At 39.4% G+C, this 25,049-nt stretch overlaps 1 protein-coding gene across 1 annotated transcript; it reads left to right on the plus strand.

The window, feature by feature from the left end:
• Positions 1 to 642: 642 nt before the first annotated feature.
• On the plus strand, positions 643 to 13,469 carry SMPDL3A (sphingomyelin phosphodiesterase acid like 3A). Its single transcript, XM_030267813.3, has 8 exons — positions 643 to 980; positions 2,453 to 2,666; positions 3,779 to 3,923; positions 6,784 to 6,880; positions 8,127 to 8,305; positions 9,544 to 9,724; positions 11,656 to 11,780; positions 12,952 to 13,469. The coding sequence occupies exons 1-8, from the start codon at positions 890 to 892 to the stop codon at positions 13,261 to 13,263; spliced, it is 1,344 nt and encodes a 447-aa protein (XP_030123673.1). The 5' UTR covers positions 643 to 889; the 3' UTR covers positions 13,264 to 13,469.
• Positions 13,470 to 25,049: the final 11,580 nt, after the last annotated feature.

Below are 25,049 nucleotides of genomic sequence, written 5' to 3' on the forward strand. Positions count from 1 at the left end.
TAAACAAAAGTTACTTTTCCTTATTCTAAATATAAAAAATATTAGTGTCAAATTAAACAAGGAAGAGAAAAGTGGAGAAGTGGTGCCTGTGAAGTAACTGAGTTTGCTCAGAGCAGAAAAGAGAGGAATATACTGACAAATGAGACTTTCAGCTGCTGCTGACACAACTTTGCAGAGCCCTGACAGGAGCAGCACAGTGAGCAATGGGACATTGCAGGGTAGCCATAGGATCCATGATGTCATTATTGTGATCTCCTGGAACTGACACCAAGTACTCTTCCTCTATGTGGAACTACTGTGACTTCAATAAACAGCAGTTCCTAAAGTCTTGGCAGTGGAGACTTGTATTTACAATATACCTCATCACTCCCCTTAAGTTTTGTTAAAAGATGTACTTGACAGTATTTTTCATCAAATTGTGTGGTTTGGGCTTTGACATTGTTTTGTGTTTTAAAGCCCTATAAGTAATCGGGATCCATTTTTACATGTATGCCATGAGAAGCCTTCCTTCCAAGAGATGCTCGAGGCTGGTGTGGGGTGTCGAGCACAGCCTTCCTTCGGGCCGCCCCGCATCAGCCGGTGCCCCCGACTTCAGCCCCGCCCGCGGCCAGGCTTGGCTCCTGCGAGCTCCTTGGCGCGACCCGGGGGTGGCACCTCCTGAAGGTCACCCCGGGTACGGCCGGCTCAAGGGGACAGCCTGAGCCGCCCTCCGACAGCAGGGTGGCGGCCTGGGGCGGCTTCTGGCCCAGAGAGGTGCGGGCGGGGCGCGGTGGTTTCCGGCGGCCCCGCCGAGGCCCGAGGCTTGCACAAGCCGTCCGGGGCTCGCCTCCTTCCCGGGGCGGTCGCACGGCTGGATCCGCCGGCGGGCCGGCGCTCCCGCACGGCAGACATGGAGCTGCGGCTGGCGCTGGGGCTGGCGCTGCTCTGCTCCGCGCTGCAGGCGGCGCCGGCCGGCCCGCAGCGGCCCCGCTCCGCCGTGGGTGAGTCGGCCGGGGGTCAGCGGCGGGGGGGCCCGGCCGGGGCCGCCCGTGGAGGGCGGGGAAGGCGGGTGAGGGGCGGCCCTGCGAGGGAGGCCCGGCCGGGGGCGGCTGCCGGCCCGGCGGCGGGGAGGGGGCCGGGCTGCGCTGTCCCCGCTTTGCGGCTCCTTTCCCTCCCCCGGCGCTGCTGCCACACATAACCTGCTGCCGTAGCATTCCCTATCCCGACCGACTTCGGCCACACGTGACTGCTAAGTCAGTCAGCAGGGCTCTGTTGGGGTACGGGGCGGTACACGGGGTTTGTATTTAGTTGCCCGGGCAGGCCGGCGGGTGAGGTGAGGTGAGCCCTGCCCTGCCTCCGGCGCGGTGTCCCGAGGCACGCACTGCAAACAGCGCGTTTGGGGGCTGTGCTGGGCTGTGCTGCGCTGTGCTGGGCTGTGCTGTGCTGTGCTGGCATCAAACACACACACTCTGCCTGGCCTGATCCCCACTCAGGGCGTGCGTGCAGGTGAGTGCTCCGAAATGGTTCCCACAGAATGCTCATTCCATGTTACTCACACTTTCCTCGGAACAAGCGCGCAGCAGTTTCCCAGCGTTTGTTTTCTCTCCTGTTGGTCGGTGTCACAATTTTACAGATTTTGAAGATCACCTCTGGTCCGATTCCTGAAATAAAACACCACGGGGTACAGTCGTGTGGTGCCTGCTCAGCCATAGAGTTAGCGTGTGACCTTGGGAAAATCAATTTATATCTGTCCCTATTTCACAACCACTGCCCCACATACATGCGTGCCTTTACCAAGTGCTTTGAAACTGACAGAAATTAATCTTATTTTACGTGACACTTGAAGGCTGATAGTCTTAACACAGATTTCGTTCATATTGTTCAGCATATTTGTATACTTCTCAGCTCCTTTATCCACGCAGTGTTACATATAACAGTGGCTGAGAGCATGTCAGCCTGGAAAGTAGTGAGTAGGTAAGGCTGATACACTGCTCTATGGTGAGAAGAGCATCCTCTGCACACATGCTGCTTCTTGCCTTTCTTTCAAGATATCTTTCTTGTCATCTTTTACAGTAGCTTCTGGCCAGGGAAGTTCTGGAAAAATAATTAAAAAGTATCTCCCTTTCTTTTCGAATGGAGTAGAGAAGTCCTGTTGCCTCCTCTACTATCCAGTTTCCAGATTGCTATTAATGAAAATGAACTGATTTTTCAGTTCCTTCCAATCTCCATTTCAGTTTTGGTGAATAGCATAAAGCCATACCTCTGCTTCTGTTTTTGGTTTTTCTACATGCTTCTGTTTTTGGCAGTCTACATGAATGACTCCTCAGGAAGAACTTGCCCACACTTATGAGACAATTTGTTAACTTTGAATAGGAGTTGCAGTAGATAAACTGGAGTAAACTTGGGTTACCTTGGTATATCCAGTTCAAATGCAAATAATGCATTTCCTGTAACCTTTGTTTTCTGAAAACAGGGCAATTCTGGCATGTATCTGACCTACATTTAGATCCAACGTACCACATTACCCCTGATCGCACCAAAGTTTGTTCTTCTTCCAAAGGAGTCAATGCCTCCAACCCAGGCCCTTTTGGAGACTTTTTGTGTGATTCTCCTTATCAACTTATTTTGTCAGCATTTGAATTTATGAACGATTCAAAAGAGCAGGTTTCATTCATGATTTGGACAGGGTAAGTGTTCACTCTGCAGTTAAAGCTGGATAGCCAGATAGTGTGGCAACTCACAAGTTTGTATTTGCACCAACAGTTTTGAGTTCAGTATCTCACTAATGCTGTCTTAGTAGCCATTTGTCCCTTTAGTTGACCAAAGGGCTACTTAGTGCAAGATTGAGAGAGAATATAAGGCCTCAGGAACAGACTTTGATCTCTGTAGTAACTGCTGGACTGTTCATTGTGATATTTAGCATATGGCTATATTAGTGTGAGTTCATAGAAATGGTGCAAGGAAGGTGGGAAGCAGAAAAAGCAAAAGGAAAGGTCTTGGCAATAACTGACTCATTGCAGGCCTCTGTTGTGTAAGAACATTTACCTTTCATGATCCAGTCTTCAGTATTATAAAGTGGGCTTAATAGTACTGTCTCACAGAGATGTTACCTGTGAAGCTTTGTGTGCCATAGCAGTGGGACCAGACAAAGAAGTGTGAAAGGGAGTGGCTTCATAGTGCTATGCTATCACGGCATAGAACTGTGTCTTGTTACTTTCTAGGTAGTCATAAAAGATAGCATTGATTTACCCTTCTGGCATAGCAGAACTCTCAATTCTACTATCACACAAATTTTTAAGGCATACATCAATGGATAATTTATCAAAGAGATTAGTATTTTTGTGTGTGAGAACTAGTTTGTTTATGTTATATCACTTATTTTTGCTGGGAAAGAGTGTTAATAAATACATGAAGGCAAGTGATTAATCTATTTCCCTTACCTTATTGTACTTAATTTTCAAGGATATGGTTAAAAGGGGAAAAGGAACTAGCAATGATGTGCAGGTGATGAAAGATATATAATGCAAACTATATAATGCACAGTAGCTCAAAATTATTACTTTAATTTCTAAGAAATCTTCATTATGATAAATATGAATCATAGGATAGCCATTGTCTAAACAAGTCTACTTGTTTGTGTTTTTTTAAACAAAAGCCTTTGCAGAGAGCTTTTGATTCTGTGATTTTAATTAAAGTGTATAGTAATGTTATATGCTAGAATGTAGATGTGTTTGCAGACTTTTTTGCCTTCCTTGTGTTGCTAACAAACCTTTGTTAATCAAACCTTTTCCTTTTTCAGAGATAGCCCTCCTCATGTCCATGTAAAAGAACTCTCCACGAAATTGGTCATTAGCATCATTGGTAATCTGAGTTCTACAATTCGTAATTTCTTTCCAGATCTTCAGGTTTTCCCAGCCTTAGGCAATCATGACTACTGGCCACAGGTAAAACAAGTTATAAATTTGTTCATACATCATATTGAGTGTGTTCCTAACTCCTGGGAAGCCACATCTGAAAAATAAGAGTTAATTATGTGTAACTGTTATTCTGGAAAAAACAATTATACGCTTCTTCAGTTAGCATCTAATATTATAAATAGTTTCCCTCTAGAACAGAAAGTACATCACTCTCTCTGTGCTCTTACCTAAGGAAACATTGATGCCAGGTAGAATCTGTACATGGCCTGAAGTCACACAAATTTATCACTAATTATTCCTCATGGCTTAGAACTTCCATGTGTCAACATAGTTAATACACACATACTTTTCCTTGCTGTGTGTGTCATGCATTCATATACAGTAACTTAATCTGTCAGAAGTGACATCATTAATTGCTCTGTGCGCCTGTGGTAAGTTTCAAAGCCTACTCAAAGGCCTATTGGAAATCTGTCAACTGGAATCACTAGATTTTTTTTTGTTGTTGTTCTTTAGCTAAAGTAATGGCAGAATTTTTGTAAAGTTCCCATTGTTTTGCCACTGCTATTAAAAATATATCTACTTTTCTTTCCTCATTGGACATTTAGAAATAATCACATTGATGATTCACTAGTTATGTGCAGCTGAGGATGGTGCTTTTTCACTTTGACTGTGCTGAATATTGTTCTTGGCATACTCAAAAGAAAACAATTGCTTCATTTGTCCTTTAAACTGTGTTGTGGGTTGATCTGGCAGCACACTGGATCAGAAGCAAATGCTGTCATTGGATGTGAGGGGATCGGAAGGGATGTGAAGCCAGTCAGCTGAAGTATTTTGTTTGAAATTCCTCATGGGAATTCAGTAACACCCCTTCACACGCTCAAGGCTTGTATTCCAGCTTTCTGTGGTATTTATTAGTCCTGTCAGGGTGTAAGTTGGTGCAGCAGGTGCTTGTATGATAGCCCGTGCCATTGCTGGAGTTAGTGGTTTCCAAATAGGGGCATAGCAGAGGTGCTGAGAGACAGGGCAAAGGAAATGTGAGAGATGAAATAACACCTATATATATATTGGAAGAGTGAGTGCACAAACCAAACTGTGACTTCAGTCCTTTGTGCTCTTACTGTGGTGGTAAACCTTTGGCTTTTCATACACATTGACATGGGGACATGTTGATTCACTAGAAACAACTGGGAAAGTATTTAGATAAATAACACCTGAACTGAAGTGTCACAAAGTTTTTCGTGTTTACTTTGTTTTCTTTTTTAAAATGTCTTAGCAGAGAGTTGTTTTTATTCAGCAATCTCCTTTGATAGAGGAAAAAAAATCTACAAAAGCCTTACAAACAAAGAATATAGGGACTTTTTCAACAAGTATGAATTTTGTTTGTGAAATTAAATCTAAAGACAGAAAGAAAATATGCTCAGGAGGAGCAGATGGGCGGCAAACAGAATACTGAAAGAAGTTGGTGATTGGAATTACTGTGCAGAACTGGCATGTTTTTCAGTTATTGTTTGAAAAAGACATGGGATCAGGCAATACTCAATATGGGTCATTTCAACTTGTTCAATTTTTTAGTGTTTGTTTTTTGTTCTTTATGACATGTCTTTCTTTCATACGGAAATGCTTGGTAACTGTCCTGTAGACTGGAAGAGATATGGAGCAATCCACACACTGTAGGCTGTTCCAAAGCAAGCGTAAAATCTGTGCAATTACCATGAACCAAAGAATTTTATTGCTTTCTTGTATTCTGACCTGTCTGTCTTAACAACTGAACAGTCCTGGGTGACTTTTCTTGCAGAACATATTAAAAATACTGCTCAAGTTCATCAAGCATTGGGATGCCTTTCAGATCATATACTGTGACCTCGGCCTTTCTGCATAGTATTACTTATTTCACATTCTTCCTCCTGTTTAAAACAAATCCCCAAACTGCTTCTAGCAGTTCAGGGCCCAAAACACCTTCAGTCCATTACATGGCCTCTTATCTGGAATCAGGTTTTTGCTGGATCTGCTAGTGACTGTTAGTTCTGGCTCAAAGCTGTCCTAACAGCTCATGTCTGGGCACTGCAGTCAACAAGTGTCTCAACAGAGGTCTGATTGCTCTGCTCCTAGACAGAGACTTACTGCCTAAACCTCTAATAACATAGGTTTAGTTTCAAAGATCTTAGAAAGGTCAAATTTTATGTTTAAGAAAACAAGCACTGCAATTTTTTCAACCCTTTTTACTTCTAGCACCAAGATTCCAGATATTTTAGGAAAGGCAAGGACAGGCTGGTGTCTTCCTGTCAGGGTTAGATCAGAGCATGGGTCTCATCAGCCTGTGGCTCAGACTGAAGACTGCTACAGGCCTAATTAGAGCCAGTGGTAGAAAACATTGACAAAATTTCCTCTTGTAATTTTTAAATGCTTTCTTATGAGAAAAAAGACATAATGAAAACATTTGTCAATTTCACCAGAATTTTTCTGAGGGTGGAAGTGGAGTTTTGGGGACCTGCTGTGAAACCCAAGTTATTTGAAAAAGGAACTTATATTCATCCAAAATACTTTATTTTTAGACTTTATTAATTATGAATATTTTAGACTTTATTAATTTATTAATTTATTAATTTTGCAAAACATATGGTTTTCCATTCCACTGTATTCTTAAGGTTTGACATATTTCTGGCATTAGTTTAATAATGCGTTAATAAGGCCATGCAGTCACTTCTCAGTTTAGGCATTTGTTCCTGATCAGCAATACTAGATATTCAGAAATTGTTTTTTCTTCTTGAATTTCTCCTGGTGATGACTGGATACACTTACATGTTATGCAAGAAGTCAGGCAAGATAATTTAGTGCTTTTTTTCTGTGTCTATATACTAAGACTTAGGCAAGTCCTCCTCTCTCACAGGACCAGCTTCCTGTAACTACCAGTGAAGTTTACAATGCTGTAGCGGATTTCTGGAAACCTTGGCTAAATGATGAAGCAATCAGTACCTTCAGAAAAGGTAAAGTATGGCAGTAATACATTGTGAAGCTAGGGCTTAGAGAATTAATGTTTCTGTGGATTTGTGCTGTTTGTTTAGCTAAGTCTCATAGGATGAGTCAGAACAATGGATTATCTGTAATGTTTCTCCTGGAAGAAGTTACTTATCTTTTTGAATGGCAATGCCTATATTCAGAATACATTTATTACTTTCTGATGCAATATTTGTCACTTCTTGTAACATGTTTAGTGTTACTGACTTTGTACCAATGCTTGTGAAATATCTTTCTGCTTTTGAGACCTCATAACACTTTTTAGATGCAGGCATTTGATGCACACAAAAACTTTACTTTGATGGGAAAAACTTAAAATATTGTTTCTGTTTTAATGGTATATGTATTTCAGAGCATACTGAATAGGTACATTTTTATTCAGGTTATGATGGCACATAGCTGTGGTGATTATGCTGTTAATATTTGTATGCAACTTACTAAACTGTCAGAATAATTATATTCTAATAAGAATTTTTCCTTTTAGCAAAGAACTGAAAAGTTCAACCCAATTTCCAATCCACTCAAACATTAGGGATTTGAAAGTTTAATTTGTGGTTTTGTGTCCTGAAAAAGAGCAAATTCTGGATAAGAGTGGAAGTAGAAACTTGGATAAGGATAATAAAACTCGAAGAGGCAGTTAAATTATATTGTTATGGTTCTGTTGCCATGGCTCCATTGAAGTCCATGAACTATGAAGTTATGCTATTGAAGAATCTCAACATGCCATGGAGAATTTTCGGAGCAAGGACTAGAAAATGTAATCCTTACTTTTCATAATATCATCAGTCGAAAGTTAAATGGCTTTCAAAGTACAAGGCTACCAAACTTGAACAGTTCTTCCTGAAGGAGCCTGTATATTTACTGTATTTCAAGAAGTATGGACCTTTAAAAGCTACTGTATCTGTCAAAGTGGAAGAAATATTACAGGGCACTTTTTCTGTGTCAGTTGAATAATTGCATCTAAATACTGTCAAATAAACACAAAAATAATACAGGCAATAATTCATAAGTTATTAAATAGTGTCAATTTTTAGTAAAATATGTCTGAAAACATTGTTAACATGTTCTATTGTGATAAGGTGACTGTGGCTTGAATACACATTATATGCTAATAGAAAGAGGAAGGTTGGGTATTTTGTCAGTGGTGTACTTTGATTGTAAAGTTGTGCTTTGAAGCCTTTAATTTGTCATGTGATGTTGGTCTTATTTTCACAGGTGGCTTTTACACGCAGCTGTTTGAATCCAGTAATAGCCATCAACCACTCAGGATAATCAGTCTGAATACAAATTTATATTACAGCCCCAACAAGGAAACTGTGAATATCACTGACCCAGCCAACCAGTTTGCCTGGCTGGAGGAAATACTTGAAACTTCTTCACAAAAGAAGGAAAAGGTAGGGATCAGGAACAGAAGACATCATTATTTGTTTCAATTTTGAAAAAATAAAAAAAAAAGAATGAAGAAGTAGAGATAATGAGAGTATAAACATGTTTCTAGAAGAATAATAATGCCACCAAAGATACTACAAAGTCATTTTATTTTTTAACCATTCCTCCTTTAATATGCCCATTTTACTACAACAGTTAATAAATTAGTTGAATGAAGTTTCTCAAATTAATTATAACAATTAATTTATTATATTTATTAATCAATATATTATCTATAATTATAATTGTATAAAATTAATTTATTATAATTATTTATTATTAATTAATAATAGTAATTAATTGTTACAGTAAAATACCTTTTCTTTCCTACCATGTTAAATACTGTACAAGTCAGTTTCTGACCTTTTTTACACATAGCCTTTAATTTTAAAACATATAGTCTTGGCCTAGGACAAAAGCTAGCATATTTTTTTTTGCATTGTAATATAAAAAATAGAAATTAGAAAAGAGTTTATCAGCTGCAAAACTTAGCCAAGCTGCAGTAATTGCTATGATTTGAGTGTTATAATGACTTTTATTACATAGGTTTTGAAGTGAAGGTTTAAATTGTTGTCTCATGATTGATTGATTGCTTAATTGGTGTGGGGATTGGATCATCATCTGAGCAATGATGTTTAATTTGAAACATATTTATATTTTTGTACAGTCTTGCAATTTTAGAATATTATATTACAGTCAACAGAAAGGAGAGATTTCCTTTCCTCAGGAAGCCCTGCAGCATATTAGTTGGTGTGTGCAGTTGGCACTGTCTCTCCTTCAGACAGAGGGGTTTAACCAGTTATCCATGTTTCTGGTGACTCTCTGTCTCTCTGGTGCAGACTCTGTAATACTCAAACATAATTTTTTTCTTGTGTCTCCTTGAGATGCCAAATTATAACCCTTGCCCTAGTAACTTTTTTTTTTTTAAATTTGAAATAATTGATAACATTTTCCTTAGGCCTAAAATCATGCACCGATTTAGTGGAGCATTTTTTTCACCCCAGTAAGTTACTAAGTTGGTATTATGAACTTAAGCATTTACTGTTGGGATTTTTTATTAAAAAAACTGTCATGGTTTACAGCTTTTAGAATGCCATTTTTAAAGGCAGCATTACGAAACTGTGGTAACCACTTCTAGGATACAGCTAGGATTATAAGTTTCAAATGAAGGTGCTAATTGTGCTTTCTGTATTTAACTCCTTAGGTGTATGTAATAGGTCATGTCCCAGTAGGATACTTGCCATATGCAAGGAATACTACAGCTATCAGGGAGTATTACAATGAGAGACTGGTAAAGATTTTTCGCAAATACAGTAGTGTTATTGCGGGCCAGTTTTTTGGACATACCCATAGAGATAGTATCATGGTGCTCCTGGATGAAGAAGGTAATGATGCTTGTTGACTTTTGAACTTTTTCTTCCTGATTAAAAGCAAATTAATACTTTCTTGCATGCTCTTTTTAGTCAGCCTGTGTTATAAATAATTGCAAAAAGGAAATTGGGAGATACTGTTATTTATCTGCAGGAGTTCAAGTCTCCTTTTTATTTCCACACTCCAATTTTATTTCCAAAGAGAACCTTTCAAGGGTGACTGGTGACTGCCTTTTTTTTTTTTTTTTTTGGTTGATGTCAGCAGAGACTCCCCAAGCTTCCTGTTTTTTTTTTTTTTTTAATTAATGCTTATGCCTAGACGAGAATTTCTAGTTTTTCCTCTCTGCTCTCACAGTGACATAGGCAAATTATACCAGCCAGTTGCTATTGTGTAATGTGTCAAAGGGAATGTTCTCAGGCCAGCTAGACATGCTCTATGTTCTTGTATTTCCTGCATCATTACTGTGCCTCTCTGCTGAGTTCCCTGCTGCTTCAAAGTTAATTAAGATAAGGGTAAACAGGAGGCAGGGGAAAGTAAGTCTCTGCCTGTTGCATCTCTTAGATCAGCTAATTTCCCTTCCAAGAAAATCACCCACATTGGAATTTCTGTTTATTTCTTTGAAATCCCTTAATTCTAAGCATGGGCATGGCCATATGGAGCACTCTTAGCATCTCTAACAGAAGAATTCCAACAAGTTTTGTCTTCACCATAGAACAGTAAGAGGTTCATTGCTTTGACTTATGTAAAATACCCAAATGTTAAGTGGCTCTTCGTCTATGATTTATGAACTCATATGAGCAATGTCCAAAATGCTGACTAGGTAATACTATTCAAATTTTTTACCTTTTTACGTGGTGTTAATCTCTAGTGAAAAAGAATCTAGCCCAGTGAATAACTGGCTTCTTTATTTTTTCTTTTAAATTATGCTCAATGCAGTCTTATACCTTTATTTTTTTTTACACTGTCCCATTTGTTCATGAAATCATTATCTCTACTGCAAATTTCACTGGGATAAGACTGATCTTAGTGTTTGCCATTAAAGTTTGCATGTGCAAGTAACCACTTCCCAATTATTTTAGTAATTTTGCATCTTTTGACAAAATTTAAATCGTAATCATTCAAAGCATTCAAATACACATTGTGTTTGTCTGTACAGTTTTAGACTGTCTTCTATTCAGGACATTTTCCTCTTGACGAAATTCCAGAGAATTCAAGATAAATGCAATATTGCAGCCAACACCAGTGTACTGAAATAGAGCTCAGCTCTACTTTTCTCCAGAAAAACTACTGATTAACAAACTTTCAAAACTTCTGCCTGTGTGTGGAGGCTGACCTTGTGATTTCACTGCTGTGACGCTGTCAGGGATGGGAATAGTTAGGGCTTCCTTTTTGCTCCACAGTGAGCTTCTCAATGCACTTACATGTACATTCTGTGTCAATAAAACTCACATATATCCTCATATTTCAGTTGCTGTAAAAGTTGGTGTTCACACGGTAGGTGCTGGGTTGCCCTGGAGCAGGTGATGAAACAGACCCTGCTGTTTCTAATAGCATCATAAATACATAAAGCAACATGTAAAATACAGCATGGAAAGAGCAACTAAAGTTTTTAAATATTTCTTTAGTAGAAATATACAAAATACAGAGACTTCACATATAGGCAAGAGCATTTTGCAATTTTGCACAGGCAGTTGAATTGGTTGGGAAGCCTCTAATATAAACAGCGGTACACACTGGAGTGGGTACTGTGGTATTCCACACAGGGTTTGGTCTACCCATTGGAAGTACGGCAGTTCACAGTGATGCAGGTAATCAGGTGAAAACATTTCTAATGTCTTTAAGCCTGTCACCCTTGTTTTTGCTGTGTTGGTGCTCTACAAAAACATTTGTTTGGAAAGGAAATGATTGAAAGCAAACTGTCTCTTCAACTTCCCTTTTTCTGCAGAAAAGCCAGTCAATTCCTTGTTTGTGGCACCTGCTGTAACCCCAGTGAAGAGTGTATTGCAAACAGAGTCCAATAACCCTGGTGTCAGATTGTACCAATATGATATTTTTGACTATAGCTTGCTGGTAAGTAAAGATTTCAAAGCCTTGTTTAAGCCATTATAGTGTTAGTAAAAATTACAGCAAGCAATACTACAGCCTTTGTAGTATTATGGCTGCCGGTGATGGAATTTTGGTGCCTACTCTTAGTTTTTCTTCCTGGGCAAAGGAAAGGAAATGTGAAAGATAACTTGGTTGGTCTTTCTGTGTCTGCAGAACTACCCAGTACTCTCTGCTCTGTATCGAATATTCTTATGATGTAGGATCAAAGACAGAATTTTTCTGGACAAAATCCTAAAACCATTTGCAGGGAGCTTTGCAAGAGTGAAAGAAGTTCACCTAAATCTTGGACATGGGGCATGCTTACATACCAATGTTGTTTGCTGATGATAGCCTGAGTTTTGGGATGCAGCCAAATAAATGTTTCTACAGGGTGTAAAAGAGCTGATGAAGAAAGCACTTTTAACCATATGATGTCTTTTGTAATCACAAAACTTCCTATAAAGAGTTCTTACAGGAAATGTTACATAAATTTAGAAGGAAAAAAAAAAGTAGAAGTCTTCTACTTTGGAATTTCATGTGAATTTTGGAGATAAAGTGAATCCTGTGTAATTATTTTGTCTGTGAATGGTTTAGACTTTCTGTAATTCAGGATAAAATCTTGACCCTGCCGAGTTCAGTGACAATGCACCCTGCGGCTTGATTGGTACTGGGGTTTCTCTCTGGAGACCTATGCTAATTCAGGCTGCTCCTTTGTTGTGCAATTTCACTCCTGCATCATCATCCCTCCTTTTCCTTCTCCCCAGGCTGTTCTTTTTCTGTGCATTCTGCCCCTCAAGCAGTGTCCACAGAAAGGAAACTTCTGGCTCTCACCCTTTTGCCCGACTCCTAAGGCAGACAGGAGTGTTGTGGAGTTTGGACAGGAAAAATCTCTAACACTGACACTGCTGCCTTTGTGGCTCCTTTTTCTTCTCCTCCCCATCCCCCCGCCATTACTGCTCTGCAAGTACCAGCTTTGGGTGTAAGCCCAGCTCTTGGGGTGGGACGTGACCTTCTATTCACATGTGAATAATGAGGAGTGACAGCTTCCTAATCAATATATCACTCCAGAGACTTAATGAAGCAGGGAAGAAAGCAATACAGCAGTGCCTATGTTTTCTTTCTTTCTTTTTTTTTCTTTTTTTTTTTTTAACTGTAGGATCTGTGGCAGTTTTACTTGGACCTCAGAGATGCCAACAAGAAAAATGAATCGAACTGGAAATTAGAATACATCCTGACTAAAACTTATGGCATTGAAGACTTGAAACCAGAAAGCCTGTATGAAATGGCCAAGCAGTTGTCTATGCCACACAGCACCCTGTTTGAGCAGTATTACAGTAACTATATTGTGAGTTATGACAAAACTATTCGCTGTGAAGAGGGGTGCAAGACCTGCCAAATATGTGCAATCCAATATTTAGATTACTCCTCATACACAGATTGCATCAATCAGGAGGCAGTGTGGAGATGAAATCTCTGTGCAGCCAATGCAGATAGTGACTTTAGCCTGTGATTTAAAGAACCTGCTTTTTCTTTTGCTCAAGTACTGACATGCTGACAGGGAGCCTGTGGGACTTCTCTGTGGGACATTTCAGGGGAGCAGTAAACTCCCTAGAGCTTTCTTATTGCAAATATGTTTCTCTTTATCATCTCAATAAAAGTTTCTTTGCTTTGTAATAGTGGCTAGATACTTTGCTGTTGTCTCAAGTGTCCTGTGCCCTCTCTAACAGGCATCCCAGTGTGTGGGAATAGAAGTTACTCACTCCAGTCTTTGTAAATCCAAGTCTTATTTCTCAGGGTGTGTAAACATAGGCAATGCCATTACAGGCATGGGATTTTTATGGGGGCAGGTTTCAACCATTGTCTGTCAAAATTTGCAAACTGAAGTCGGCAAAACCTGCATTTGCTGAGACTTGAGTGCAGTTATGTTGTTGATGCAATGCCAGTATTATAGATCTCTCTGTGCCAGGTTTTCCTTGTTAATCCCTCAAACCCACTCCTTAGGTGCATTTTCTAATGATGCCATAAAAGTGACTTAATGGAACACAAACCTCAATCCTGTAAATGCTTAATTTAATTTTTCAGAATAGGTTTGCCCAGCACAGAGTGCTTTTTTCTTACAATAGAACTATGTACATTGATACAGCTGTCAAGGAGTGTTCTGGTATGAGATTTTGCAGCACTCCATAGACCAGGTTTAAATTGATCAACATCAGTATATACATTCATCAGCATATACATTTTCATATACATTCAGCATATACATTCATAGTATCAACTCAGCATATACATTCTCTGTGTGGCACAGGTAAACATTTACTTGTGCTGTTTCTTAGGTTTCTTTTTATTTCAAAGAGCAGCCTTGTACTTAATGTATTATCACATCTTCAAATTTAAAATTGCAGAGATTACTTCTTCCTCTTCTTATGGCTTTAGCCATACATGCACAAGATGATGCTATTAAGATGGCCCTTTATTTGGTTTGTTTATAACCAAAAAGGACTTTAACCATTTTTCTGCCACAAAATGAGCTATACTTTTGGAAACTTTGGTCAGCAAAATACAACACAGATCCTGCTCTATATTATCCCTTATATTATCCCTGTGGAAGTGGCTATGAAACAAATCCAATTGATGGGTTTTTTTATAATGAGATTAAAGCCTTTACTGCAGCTATTGAGGTACTTCCTTGTTTCTACTCAAGCTTGAAATATTCAGCAGAAAATTTTCAGATAAAGTTTTGGACTCTGTAGAATGTACAACTGTAGATGCAGATATCTCAGATTTCCCATGCATCAGTCATCCTCAGAGGAGATGGTTGGTTTGTTAAATTTGCATTCAGAAACAAATCCTGTCTGCACAGCAGACAGTCCTGTATTTTAAATTCAGTGCTTGGAGAGGATATGGTGAGCATAACTCTTTAGAGCTATCTACTCTGCCTGGCCTCAAATGGATCTGGATATGTAAGTAACCTAAATTAACATAGGCACTGTACAGACAGTGAGTGTACAGACTGTGAGGAAGTGCCATAAAGTTTGCATTCTGAAAGCTCATGATTCCCTGTGTGTTGTACGTGTCCCTTGGTTGTGATTCTCTTGGGTGTGTTTATTAAAAAAATTCCTGTTACCAGTACCCATTTTCCAAGAGAATCAAGCTGAGTTGTGGGTGGATAGCATAAGGGCAATTGGAGCTTGTAGGATAGCTGAGCTTCCTCCAGTTTGCCAGATGGATTTTGTTCAGTTCGGTCTATAGTCTTGAAACCATGCTAGTTTGTTTCTGTGAGTTCAGTGGCTTCTGTTTAAGCTTAATACCTACAAGACATCCTGGAAACACTGTAAAAATTCTTCTATTACAAGCTTCTTTATTGCTAAACTTTAGGGAGAACTGGACCATGTGATGATTTAGCTGCTACAGAATTCTAGGAAGAGGAGTATGTGGCTCATGGGATGTTGGACATCCTGCTGACTAGATTAGTTGGGGGTTGGTGGTTTTTTTGGGTTTTTTTTTGGTTGGTTTTTTATTTTTTTGTCTGTGTCTCAGTAGATTTTGTTCAATGAACGTGAAAAAATTAATGTCTCCAAATGTCTAAACAGCAAGCTATGATCCAGGCTACTTTTTTTTTTTTTTTAAATGTGGACTCCAATTGAAGCCAAGAGTTGAATGCCACCAGCCAAGGTCTTTTTTGTTTCAAACAGAGGGTTATAGCTACCAGGGTTACATTTAGCTAGGGTATATCCCCTAAGACACATCAGATACATGCAGGCTGGCATTCTCTGATTTTTCTGTATGTAACTATAGCCATGGAAGTGCAAGCATAACTGGACGAGAAAGATCCAGCTATATGTTTGACTGCATCATCTTGTAACTTGGAGGTAAACCAAGGAGAGAGCTTCCAGAGATGTTGCAGTTGAAAATACTTGAAGCAAATCACATGAATAGCTTAGATATCTGGCAACATGCCTGTGTATAAGGAGAAATAGAGGGAGACTGTGATGTTCTTGGTTTGGGTTCCTACTTTATTCCTTCATGGATGTAGGAATGTTCTACAAGAAAGTTATCTTGTGCTGACAGAAGCTTTTCTAAGGAATCATGGAAAATATCAAAGAAGCATGACCTGATAAAGTAGCTGGCCCTTATAGACGAGATTCCCACTTCACCTTTCAGATGATATTTTTACGGCTTCCTCTTGAAATGAAGAATTAGGGGGAGTATTTGTAAGGCTACACTTGACAGAAAGACAAATTACACCACCTAGTGGAGTAAAAAGGTTTTAATTTATCTGCAGTTGAGCTAGAGGCATATAAACAAGGGTTTCTCAAATATTCTAGGATTTAACTCCTAGCTTTTGAAGGTAGCTAGTTTTTCAAGGAAGTAGCAGTACTTCCATGTTGCACTTCTTCTGGGTATTAAATGTTGCTGGCTTCCAAGAGGCTATGTCACTTGATGGATTCTGAACCCTGCAGTAGGTACAGGTCTCAGCCCCCATCCAGGGAAGAAATGAATGAAATTCCACAGGGAATCCTGTGGAAGCTTATGTTTACATTAACAGGACCTGCAGCCTAGTAGGAGTGCCTTCTTTAACAGGAGGGTTGGTGCTGAGGCGCTGATCTTACTGCTGCACATTTCAGAAGCAGTTGAAATGCAGCTGCCAGCTGCAGTTACATCTGAAAGAACACTCTCCAAGAGGACTGGGCAACATGAATAAAGGCACAGTAAGTGAGGATGATCAGTAAACTGTGTTCAAAGCTGTGCTTCTGATCCAAACCGAAGTGAAGGTTCATCCAGACTGACATGTTAATTGCTTTTGATTGCACTCATTAGTGTCTGGATGTGATCTCATCAATTCTATTGTTTTCACTTGTCAGCCTGAAGAAATGAAATGACTGAAGGAGATGGGACTGGAGAATATGTGAGTGATGTATTGTTAGTAAAACTGATGAGTCTAAAACCAGAAGCAGGTAACTAAGTAATTGTATTCTTTTGTGGTGAAATGGACAAATGATGAGCACACAGCATTTCCAAAGAAACATATCTAGTTTAATGGTGTATCTAAGTTCTCTCCATGGAAAAGCAATCTCAAGAAGGTCAGTTGTTACATTGGTCTGAGAATAAAATACAGCTCGTGGGAGTCCCTCTCATTCTCAGTCCAAAGGAACTATGCCAATATCAATAAAGAAAGGAACTTTCAAGATTGCTTTTCTTCCTTATTTTCCAAAAGCTGAAGACTAGGTTCTATATGCTTACCACTAGAGCTTTCAACATGAAAATACTGCTTTAGGTAATTAATTTGTCATCTCTCCACCCGAGGTTTCTTGTTCTGCTGGAGGAACATCCTACCTATGAATTCCACTAGTTTAGTTATTTCCTGATCTGCCAAGAACCCTACCCTAGTGTAAGGAGAATGTTGTTTTCATACTGTGTGTGGAATATCAAAACTGTAGGAACAAAACAAAAAAAAAAAAAAAAAAGAAAAAAAAAAGAAAAAAACCCCCCAACAATTTAAAGTACCCTATGTGTGCTTAAATAGTTTTTCATGGTTGTGGGAATATTGAAGGCTTCATACTAAACACTCTATTATCCTACTGATCACCATATATGAATTCCTGCCAAAGTAAGTATCAGGATAGCGGCCACATTTAGGATGGAACATGCAGTAAATTGGTAGATGACTGAAAATACAACCAGGGAATCAACTGAAAAAATGCAGAAAGGAAAACGACTGGAAATGTGGCAACCTCAGCCTCAAAGACTTAGTGAAGTAGTGTAAAGAGCACAGATGTGCTTACAGATGTTTCCAAATTGCAGCTGTTCAAATTCAACTTATGGTGCCTTCAGCGATAGAGCTGTCTTTATAGAACATATAGAAAATTTCTTCTATTATCTGCATTTGTATCAAATTTAATCTGGATCTACCTGCCAAATATGTTACATCTAATTACTGAAATATTCCCCCATCATGTCTTCTAACTTGCACTGGGTAAGAGAATTGAACACTGTTCTCATAGCCTATAAACTCTTTGGTGGATTTGAAAGCAGCCACTCAGACATCAGGAATAACCGAGTTGCAAATGTGGACCTGGGAAGAAAAAGTTTCTCCCATCCTGAAAAGCATCCTGATATTTCAGTATTCCCCACTGGAATAAAATCAAGACTGTGTCAAGATTTTAGGCAGAGAAATGCAAAGTGGGAATTTGCACCTGAGCCTGTCACCTTCCCCTTCAAGTATTTGTTGTGCATTGTCATGGTGTTGACTATGCTTTCTCCTCCTAACTTGCAACTAAACTACTTTCTAAATTAAAATTTTAATTGGGACTGTTATCTTTATATATGAAATTCTGATAGTGATGCAGAGTTTTCCACTGAAACTATAAAGCACTTCTCAAAACTTCTCCCATATGCTATAATGTTTGACACCTTACCTGTCCTACAGAGTGCACGCCAATGGACACCAATAAAGCTGCAGCAGTTTATTCATTCTGAATAGTCTAAGATGTTTGATATTTTGTGCAGATCAGCTGGTAAATACTGACTTAGGAGCACTGAAATTAGTAAAGTGATGAATTACTAGAGAAATGAATCATTCTACTTGAGATTCAGGAATGGGTTTTCAAATGGAACTAAAAAGTATTTCTGTGTGACAAAATGCAGTCCTTCCTGGAACTGAATAAACAGATTCAGGTAGCAGTAGCAGAGTATCTGTATCAGTATACTGCTTTTCCTGGAATAATTTCACTGGTAGCCCAGAGTAACATGATAACACAGCTATCCTGCTTTCCCTTCCAAGTTACCCTGCATAATGTTCATTTATGACATACAGATACATACCAACAGACTTAAGTGTACAAACCAAAATGAATTGTGCTCCCAGATGTTCTGGTTTGATGTTTGTTGACTATAGATGGAACATCCTAATACAGTGTTTCTAAGGAGGTAGAACACTCTGCATCTTGTGGATTGGAGTTTACAAGATAATTTAGGCATGCCTAAGGCTGCTAAAGAATAGCATTTTCTCTATGGTCTTATATAAGCTTTGAAACCCAAATCTCCGGTATTCAGTCTAGCAGGATTTTCCTTCAAGTGGGGGTGGTGATACAAGCCTGTCATGTCACTCAAAATATATGCAGAAAACCTCCTCTTTCAGATGGATAGAGCGCCTTAAAACTGTTGCATGCTGCTCTGGCCGTTTTATGCTGTATAAAATAGAATGTATCCATTTTTAAGCACATTCAAAAACATTCCCTGGCCAACTTCTCATTTCTATTTTGTTGGATGTTTTAGGCAGAACTTGTCTGATATATTAGAACATTTTGCATTTATGAAAGCTGCCATCTGCCACAGAACCAGCTGAAATTTGAGACCTTGGTAAAATATCATGCTGAAAGATTCTGAGGTTGTTGGAGCTGATTGCAATGAAGTGTGCCTTCTTACCTAGCCTCGACTGAGTCACTGCAAAGAACATTTAACTTTGTCTCTCGCAGGATATTTGATGATGTTTTTACATCAACCTAGCTGAAACCTTCCAGCATTTCTAATGACTTTGTTGATAGCTAACAAGACATGTTTCAAGCTGTTTGTTCTTAACAAAGTCTCCTCTTTTGTTGCTTCTGGTTTTGTTTTTTTAAATCTAATTGAAAGTGTTTATACAGAGCTTGAAATTCTAAACAGGCACAGGATTTGCTCAGAATAATTGCCAGTGTACAATGGAGGGCTTTTCTATAGTATTTTTTTTATATTTCCCCTCCTCCAATCCCATGGCCAAAGTAAATTTCTGCTAAGCAATGTCAAAAAACCATAGCAACTATCTTGTGACAGAGCTGAGGAGGTTTTGTTCTGCAGAGGATCCATTAATCACTACACTGCCCCAAGCCCACAGTCTCATCCAATGGGATGCTGGGAATTTTCTGCAGAAAACAGTTGCTAAATATTTGTATAGGTGGTGAAGAGCTCCCCCCAAAGTGACCCATGGGAGGAAGTGGAGTGTGTTACTTGTAGTGTGTGAGACTCTATGGATGGACGGAGGGGTTCTAGTCAGCAAGGAATGGGGGTTTTCCCTTTAGTCTGTTCAGGGGAAGGAGGATTAGGAGCAGGGAGTTTGCCATGGGAGTGTGTCAGAGTCAGGCTGGTGGGGCAGCAGGGCAGAGGAGAGCACTCTCAATGGGCTCATCAGGGCATTTGTTCAGCAGTTATCCATCAGGTGCAGGTGCTGGGGCTGGAGTGCTGCTCAGTAGGTGCTGCTGCTCATGGCAGTACACAGGAGCTCCCTGCCCTCAGCAGCTCCCTGGGCGGCCTCCACCCCCCTACTAAGTCCATCCCTCTACCCAGGATTTTCAAGTCACTTCTCTAAGGCCCCAAGTTTTTCCCTGTTATAGAATTATGGAATGGATTAGCTGGAAGCTTAAAGATCATCTAGTTCCAATCCCTCTGCCATGGTCAGGGGCACCTTCTACTAGACCAGGTGGTCAAAGCCACATCCAACCTGGTCTTGAACATTTCCAGAGCTGGGGTATCTATCCACAGCTTCTCTCAGCAACCTTCTCTGTCACCCAGTCATACACCCTCTTTTATTTAATTGCTAAATGTCAGCCATTACTTGTTATGTTTTTTTGCATAGTATCAGTTCAAGTTTTCAGGGAAGTTCAGCATTCAGAATATGCTTACAATTAAAGTCTGATCCATTGAAACAGTCAAAAAATTACCACTCACTCACTGCACTTACTTGCTTACTTAGTCCATAAGACCTTTCAGCTGCAGCAGAAATCCATCCCACTGGAGTTTTTATTGCATATATTAGCTGCACTGACACAAACAGTGTCATAGTGCCTTGAATGATTTTGGAAACTTAGAATCCAGAAAATCAGCAATTAGGAAATCTGAACGTGGCTCTTCCCATATCCCAATTATCAGTATTTACCATGCATACACAAACAATAAACTCCTTACAACCCTTATAATTTTTGCTACTTTCATATAGTTATGCAGAAAAGCAATTGCTGTGTGGGCAGCTGGATAGAGGCAAGAGTGGTTGTTTGTGCATAGAAGAGGGGTGGCCCTCAGCTTCTGGAGTGCCTTTTGAATGGAAAATAGGATCCTGTCTTGCCTAATGATTTATGTGAAAATATGTCAGTGCTTCTCAATGCCTCCAAGGAGATGTTTTCCCACAGAAATTTGCATATCTGCCCCAGTGCTGTCTTCATGTCTTTTCACCAGGCCATGTTTTGCTGCCACTTTTCTTCTTGGGACAAAGATAGTATTAACAGCCAGGGCCTCATGGTGTGCCATTTCCTTGCAGATACATATTCCCTTTTTGAGGCCCCTAACTGCATTCAGGGTCTCTTTGCTTTGCTTTCCCTCCTGAACCAGAGCTAAGGCCATTTGAGAGAGACCTGCCCCTTCTCCTCTAAGCCAGGGTAAGTCATATGATGACATGGGGAGGTGAAAATCTCTTCCTTCAGTTGCAGTTGCACAACTGTTATCATGCTGCTGCTAAGTAAAACCTCACAATACATTTAGGGGGTTTTGGGCTCTGTCTCTGATAGCCCTTTTCTTAGTTTTTTTTTCAGGAGATTATCTTTTCTTAATGCTTTGTTTGTAGATGTGGTGACAGACCAGTGTCCTGTGCTTAAAATTGTGAAAGGTTAGCTCTATGTAGTGTACTGCATGTTCAGCTTGAATAATAATCACACACTTTCTGTGTTTAAGTATAAGGCCCACCTCTCACCTTATGCCAGTTTAAGGAATGTTTAGCCTCCTTTTAGAAATCCAGCTTTGGGATTTTTTGTTTGTTCACATTTAAGAGAAATGACAGTATACTCCTGAAGACACAGTTTGACAAACAAAGTAAGCAGTGGTTAAAAATGTGAATTAACCAGTTCTAATTGGTTAGGCTGACATTGGTTGGCATGGTTAAACTCCAGTGAGGTCAGGATGAAGTCTGCATCTATATCATCTACATAATTTAACCCAGGATATGAGAAAGCAAATAATATGTAGACAGCAAACTATGTTTTTCAATAATTTGTCAGGAGAAAAAAAAACCTTCAACATACATGCCAAATATAGAACTAGAAATAGCAATTATATTTTAAACTTTCTTACTGTGTAACTAGACAGGTCCTATACTTGTTAAATTTGTTGCTTCATTCAATGCTTTCAGTTGTGGTTTTTAGTGTCTGGCCAACATTTATTTCAAGAATATCCTTTTATTTTTGCCTGTCTGAACTTAGACATTTTCACCCATTGATATGCAAAATGATAAACTATTGAATTTAGTGGTTAGGGAATAGATTCTAGACTTTATGCATACTATATGCAATGCATATAAAAGAATGAAAAAATCCATCTCTTTTCCAGTGCAGGTCTTCAGGTGCTCAGAATCAGTAATAGTTTTGGTTTCCTTGTACAGCTGTTACAAATTACCTGATCTCACTATTTTACTCTCACTCTCTCTATTCTGCACTCATTTCTCTCCCAGTTATGAATTACTAGCATTATTGGGGAGGCACACTCTTCGTTTTGTTGAATGTTGTAAAATATTCACTAGAATCATATAAGAATTTGTTCTGCTGCTGGCAAAAAGCAGCTCTATAAACAATGTGCTCCTTTGTTTGCCTGAAGCATAGTAACAAATGGATTGTGTGTAACAACCATCTATAGGGCTTTTATTTCGTCTCCATTCAGGCTCGGAGTGTTTTGCACTGCCTTTAATGAGGCTGTCTGAACTATGGTAACCCCGTGGTACATTTGTAAGCAAGAGATATTGGATGAATCAACCCCTTCCAGGACTGCATTATGAGGTGATCTGCTTTCATTACAGGATTTATTTTATAGGTGGTAGACCTCAGTGAGAGGATACTGCAGGCACAAGCAGCTCTTATCCGCCCTGCAAGGCCAAGTTCAGGGTCTGCATGAATGTGAATCTGCTTTCCCACAGTCAAATCTTTCATTGCATGGCTTGAAACACAACCATTTTTGTGCATGACCTCTCTTTTGCTTCCCCTCTGCTTCAGACTCATACTGGAATGATTGATAGTCCTTTATAAGATACTCCATAAAGAACTATTTTACTTCCCCATGAACATGAAAGCTTGGGTCCCCATACACGTAACAAGTACAAAACCCAGCGTCTCACAGCAGAATGAAAAGCCTCTTCTTCTTTCTGCCTTTCTGAAGTGTGAAGGTTTCCCCTCTGGAACTGGAAATGTTTATTCCCTACAATGGAGCTCGCTGTTGTCAAAACTAACCAAACACATATTTATATATTTACAAATAGATGACTTCTTTTTATTCCTCTGGAGGCCTAAGTAGGTTTTACTGCTTTTTTATCTTTTTTTTAAACATAATTTATAAATTTTACCAAAGCAATCTATTCTTTGGATTCCCAAGTGGCATATTGCTCTAGTTATCTTTTGTGGTTTGTTTGAATATTTTCACTACCTTCTGTTCTGCTGCTTTTCAGTCACTATCAGTATCAACACTGGGTAGTTTTTTCCTAGGAAAACTGGTTGCAGTACAATTATAAGCATGATAACAAAGTAGATAAAACCAAAGCGACATGCTTTGTTCATAGGCCTCACCTTCCTATTTCTAGACACATTTTCTGTATGTTTCTTGAAATGTTTAGATGTTAAAAATTATAGCTCAAGCAATTACTGACTTTGCTTAGAGGACCCAGTGAAGAAAAGGAAGTGGTAGGAGAAATGCAAGAGATCATGGAATCACTGAATGGTTTGTCTTGGAAGAAACCTTGAAGATCATTAGTTCCACCCTTCTATAGTGGCCAGGGACACCTTCCACTAGATCAGGTTGCTCAAAACCCCATCTAACCTGGCCTTGAACACTGCCAGGGATGGGGCATCCACATCCAGAAGCCATTGCTTTGGGTAACACCCAGAAGAGGACTAACCTTTAAGAAATCACTGTTGTTAGTTTTTTTCAGATTTCATGTTTGAAAGGTGGATTTGGGAAGGAATTACTGTCAGTGAGGTAAAATCAGGTTGAACAGTGAATTGCCAAGTCATAGTGAGAAACGTAACAGCACAGGACTGCAACACCTTGCGCGAATTATAGTTTTTGCTGGAGAGTAGAGCACTGACATGAAAAGTACCATGAAGAAAAAGGGTGAGGTCATACAACATAGCTTGTTATTATAGGAAAAGAAAACCATCTAATGATGAAAGACAACTTAATTAGCAAAGAAAACTGCTTGGGGGAAGACTGAAATTTTCTGGGTTATGACTTGCTTAGTTTCTTTTTTTTCTTTCAATAACAAATCAATCCCAGACACTCCTCTCCCCAGCTCTGTAAGAACATACAGTGGCAGGCTCAGGGAATTCACCAGCTATTCAAATTGTTAATTTTACTTTTTAATACAGAAATAATTTCCAGTTTCCAAGCACTCCTAATTTCTGATTTTACTAGTGCAACTGTAGCCTCTCTATTGCATACATTTCCTGCTGTCATAAACATCTGCATATGCGCATGTATGAGATACAGCAAGGTAAAGAGACAGAGACCCTGAATGTCCTGGTGGGTGCATGGCTTTGCTGTAAATCTCAGTTTTGGCACCATCATTTTTATGTGTCAGTCTCTAAATGCCAATGAGACACTGAGCTACCCACAAGACAACTTCTGTTCTCCCAAATGAAAATGTTCATGACACTTTTTGTGCATACACTATATGTCATTGAGCTGCAGAAACAAGCAGCACCTGCATACTCTTGAGAAATTGATGTAGAAGATAGAAAATTGCAAATGTATTGTGAAGCACTTAAAAAGTCTGATGACAAACTTGAGAAGAGGGTTTTTAATGATGAATATTTGTGTTGCTGGGTGATAATCAGGGCTTTACTGTTCATTTTTCTTTGTGATTTGATGAGTATAAAGTCATGCAGGTTAGCTGCCTGGGCACTTATTTTCATTACAATTAACAGTTAATTAATTTACAGTCTATAATTTGGCTGAATTTAAATACAGCACGTTTCAAACTCAAGGTTCTGGAAGGCATGTAAAACATGCATGCTGTCTGACATCCCTCATGCAAGTTTAAAGGATACCACAATGACTGGTACTTTGACTACAACTTTGGAAGTTGATCCAATTTTAAGGTGAGAGATGTTTCAGATAACATGAAATACTTAATTTCTCCCATATGTCCTCCTCCTTTTTAACTTAGGTCTAATACTTTCTCAGAAAAACTTGGCTATGTGCTTTCAGTGTCTTGCCCCTCTGAAAACAAGCTGCAAACTTCCATTGCTTTTC

This window comes from Taeniopygia guttata, chromosome 3, assembly GCF_048771995.1.
Source record: "Taeniopygia guttata chromosome 3, bTaeGut7.mat, whole genome shotgun sequence".
NCBI lineage: Eukaryota > Metazoa > Chordata > Aves > Passeriformes > Estrildidae > Taeniopygia > Taeniopygia guttata.

Bases quoted from the DNA above. Each gene is read 5' to 3' on its own strand.
- SMPDL3A (XM_030267813.3), top strand. From the start codon at position 890: ATGGAGCTGCGGCTGGCGCTGGGGCTGGCGCTGCTCTGCTCCGCGCTG. The intron at 981-2,452 runs GTGAGTCGGCCG...TTCTGAAAACAG, and splicing joins GCGGCCCCGCTCCGCCGTGG to GGCAATTCTGGCATGTATCT. The intron at 3,924-6,783 runs GTAAAACAAGTT...CCTCTCTCACAG, and splicing joins ATCATGACTACTGGCCACAG to GACCAGCTTCCTGTAACTAC.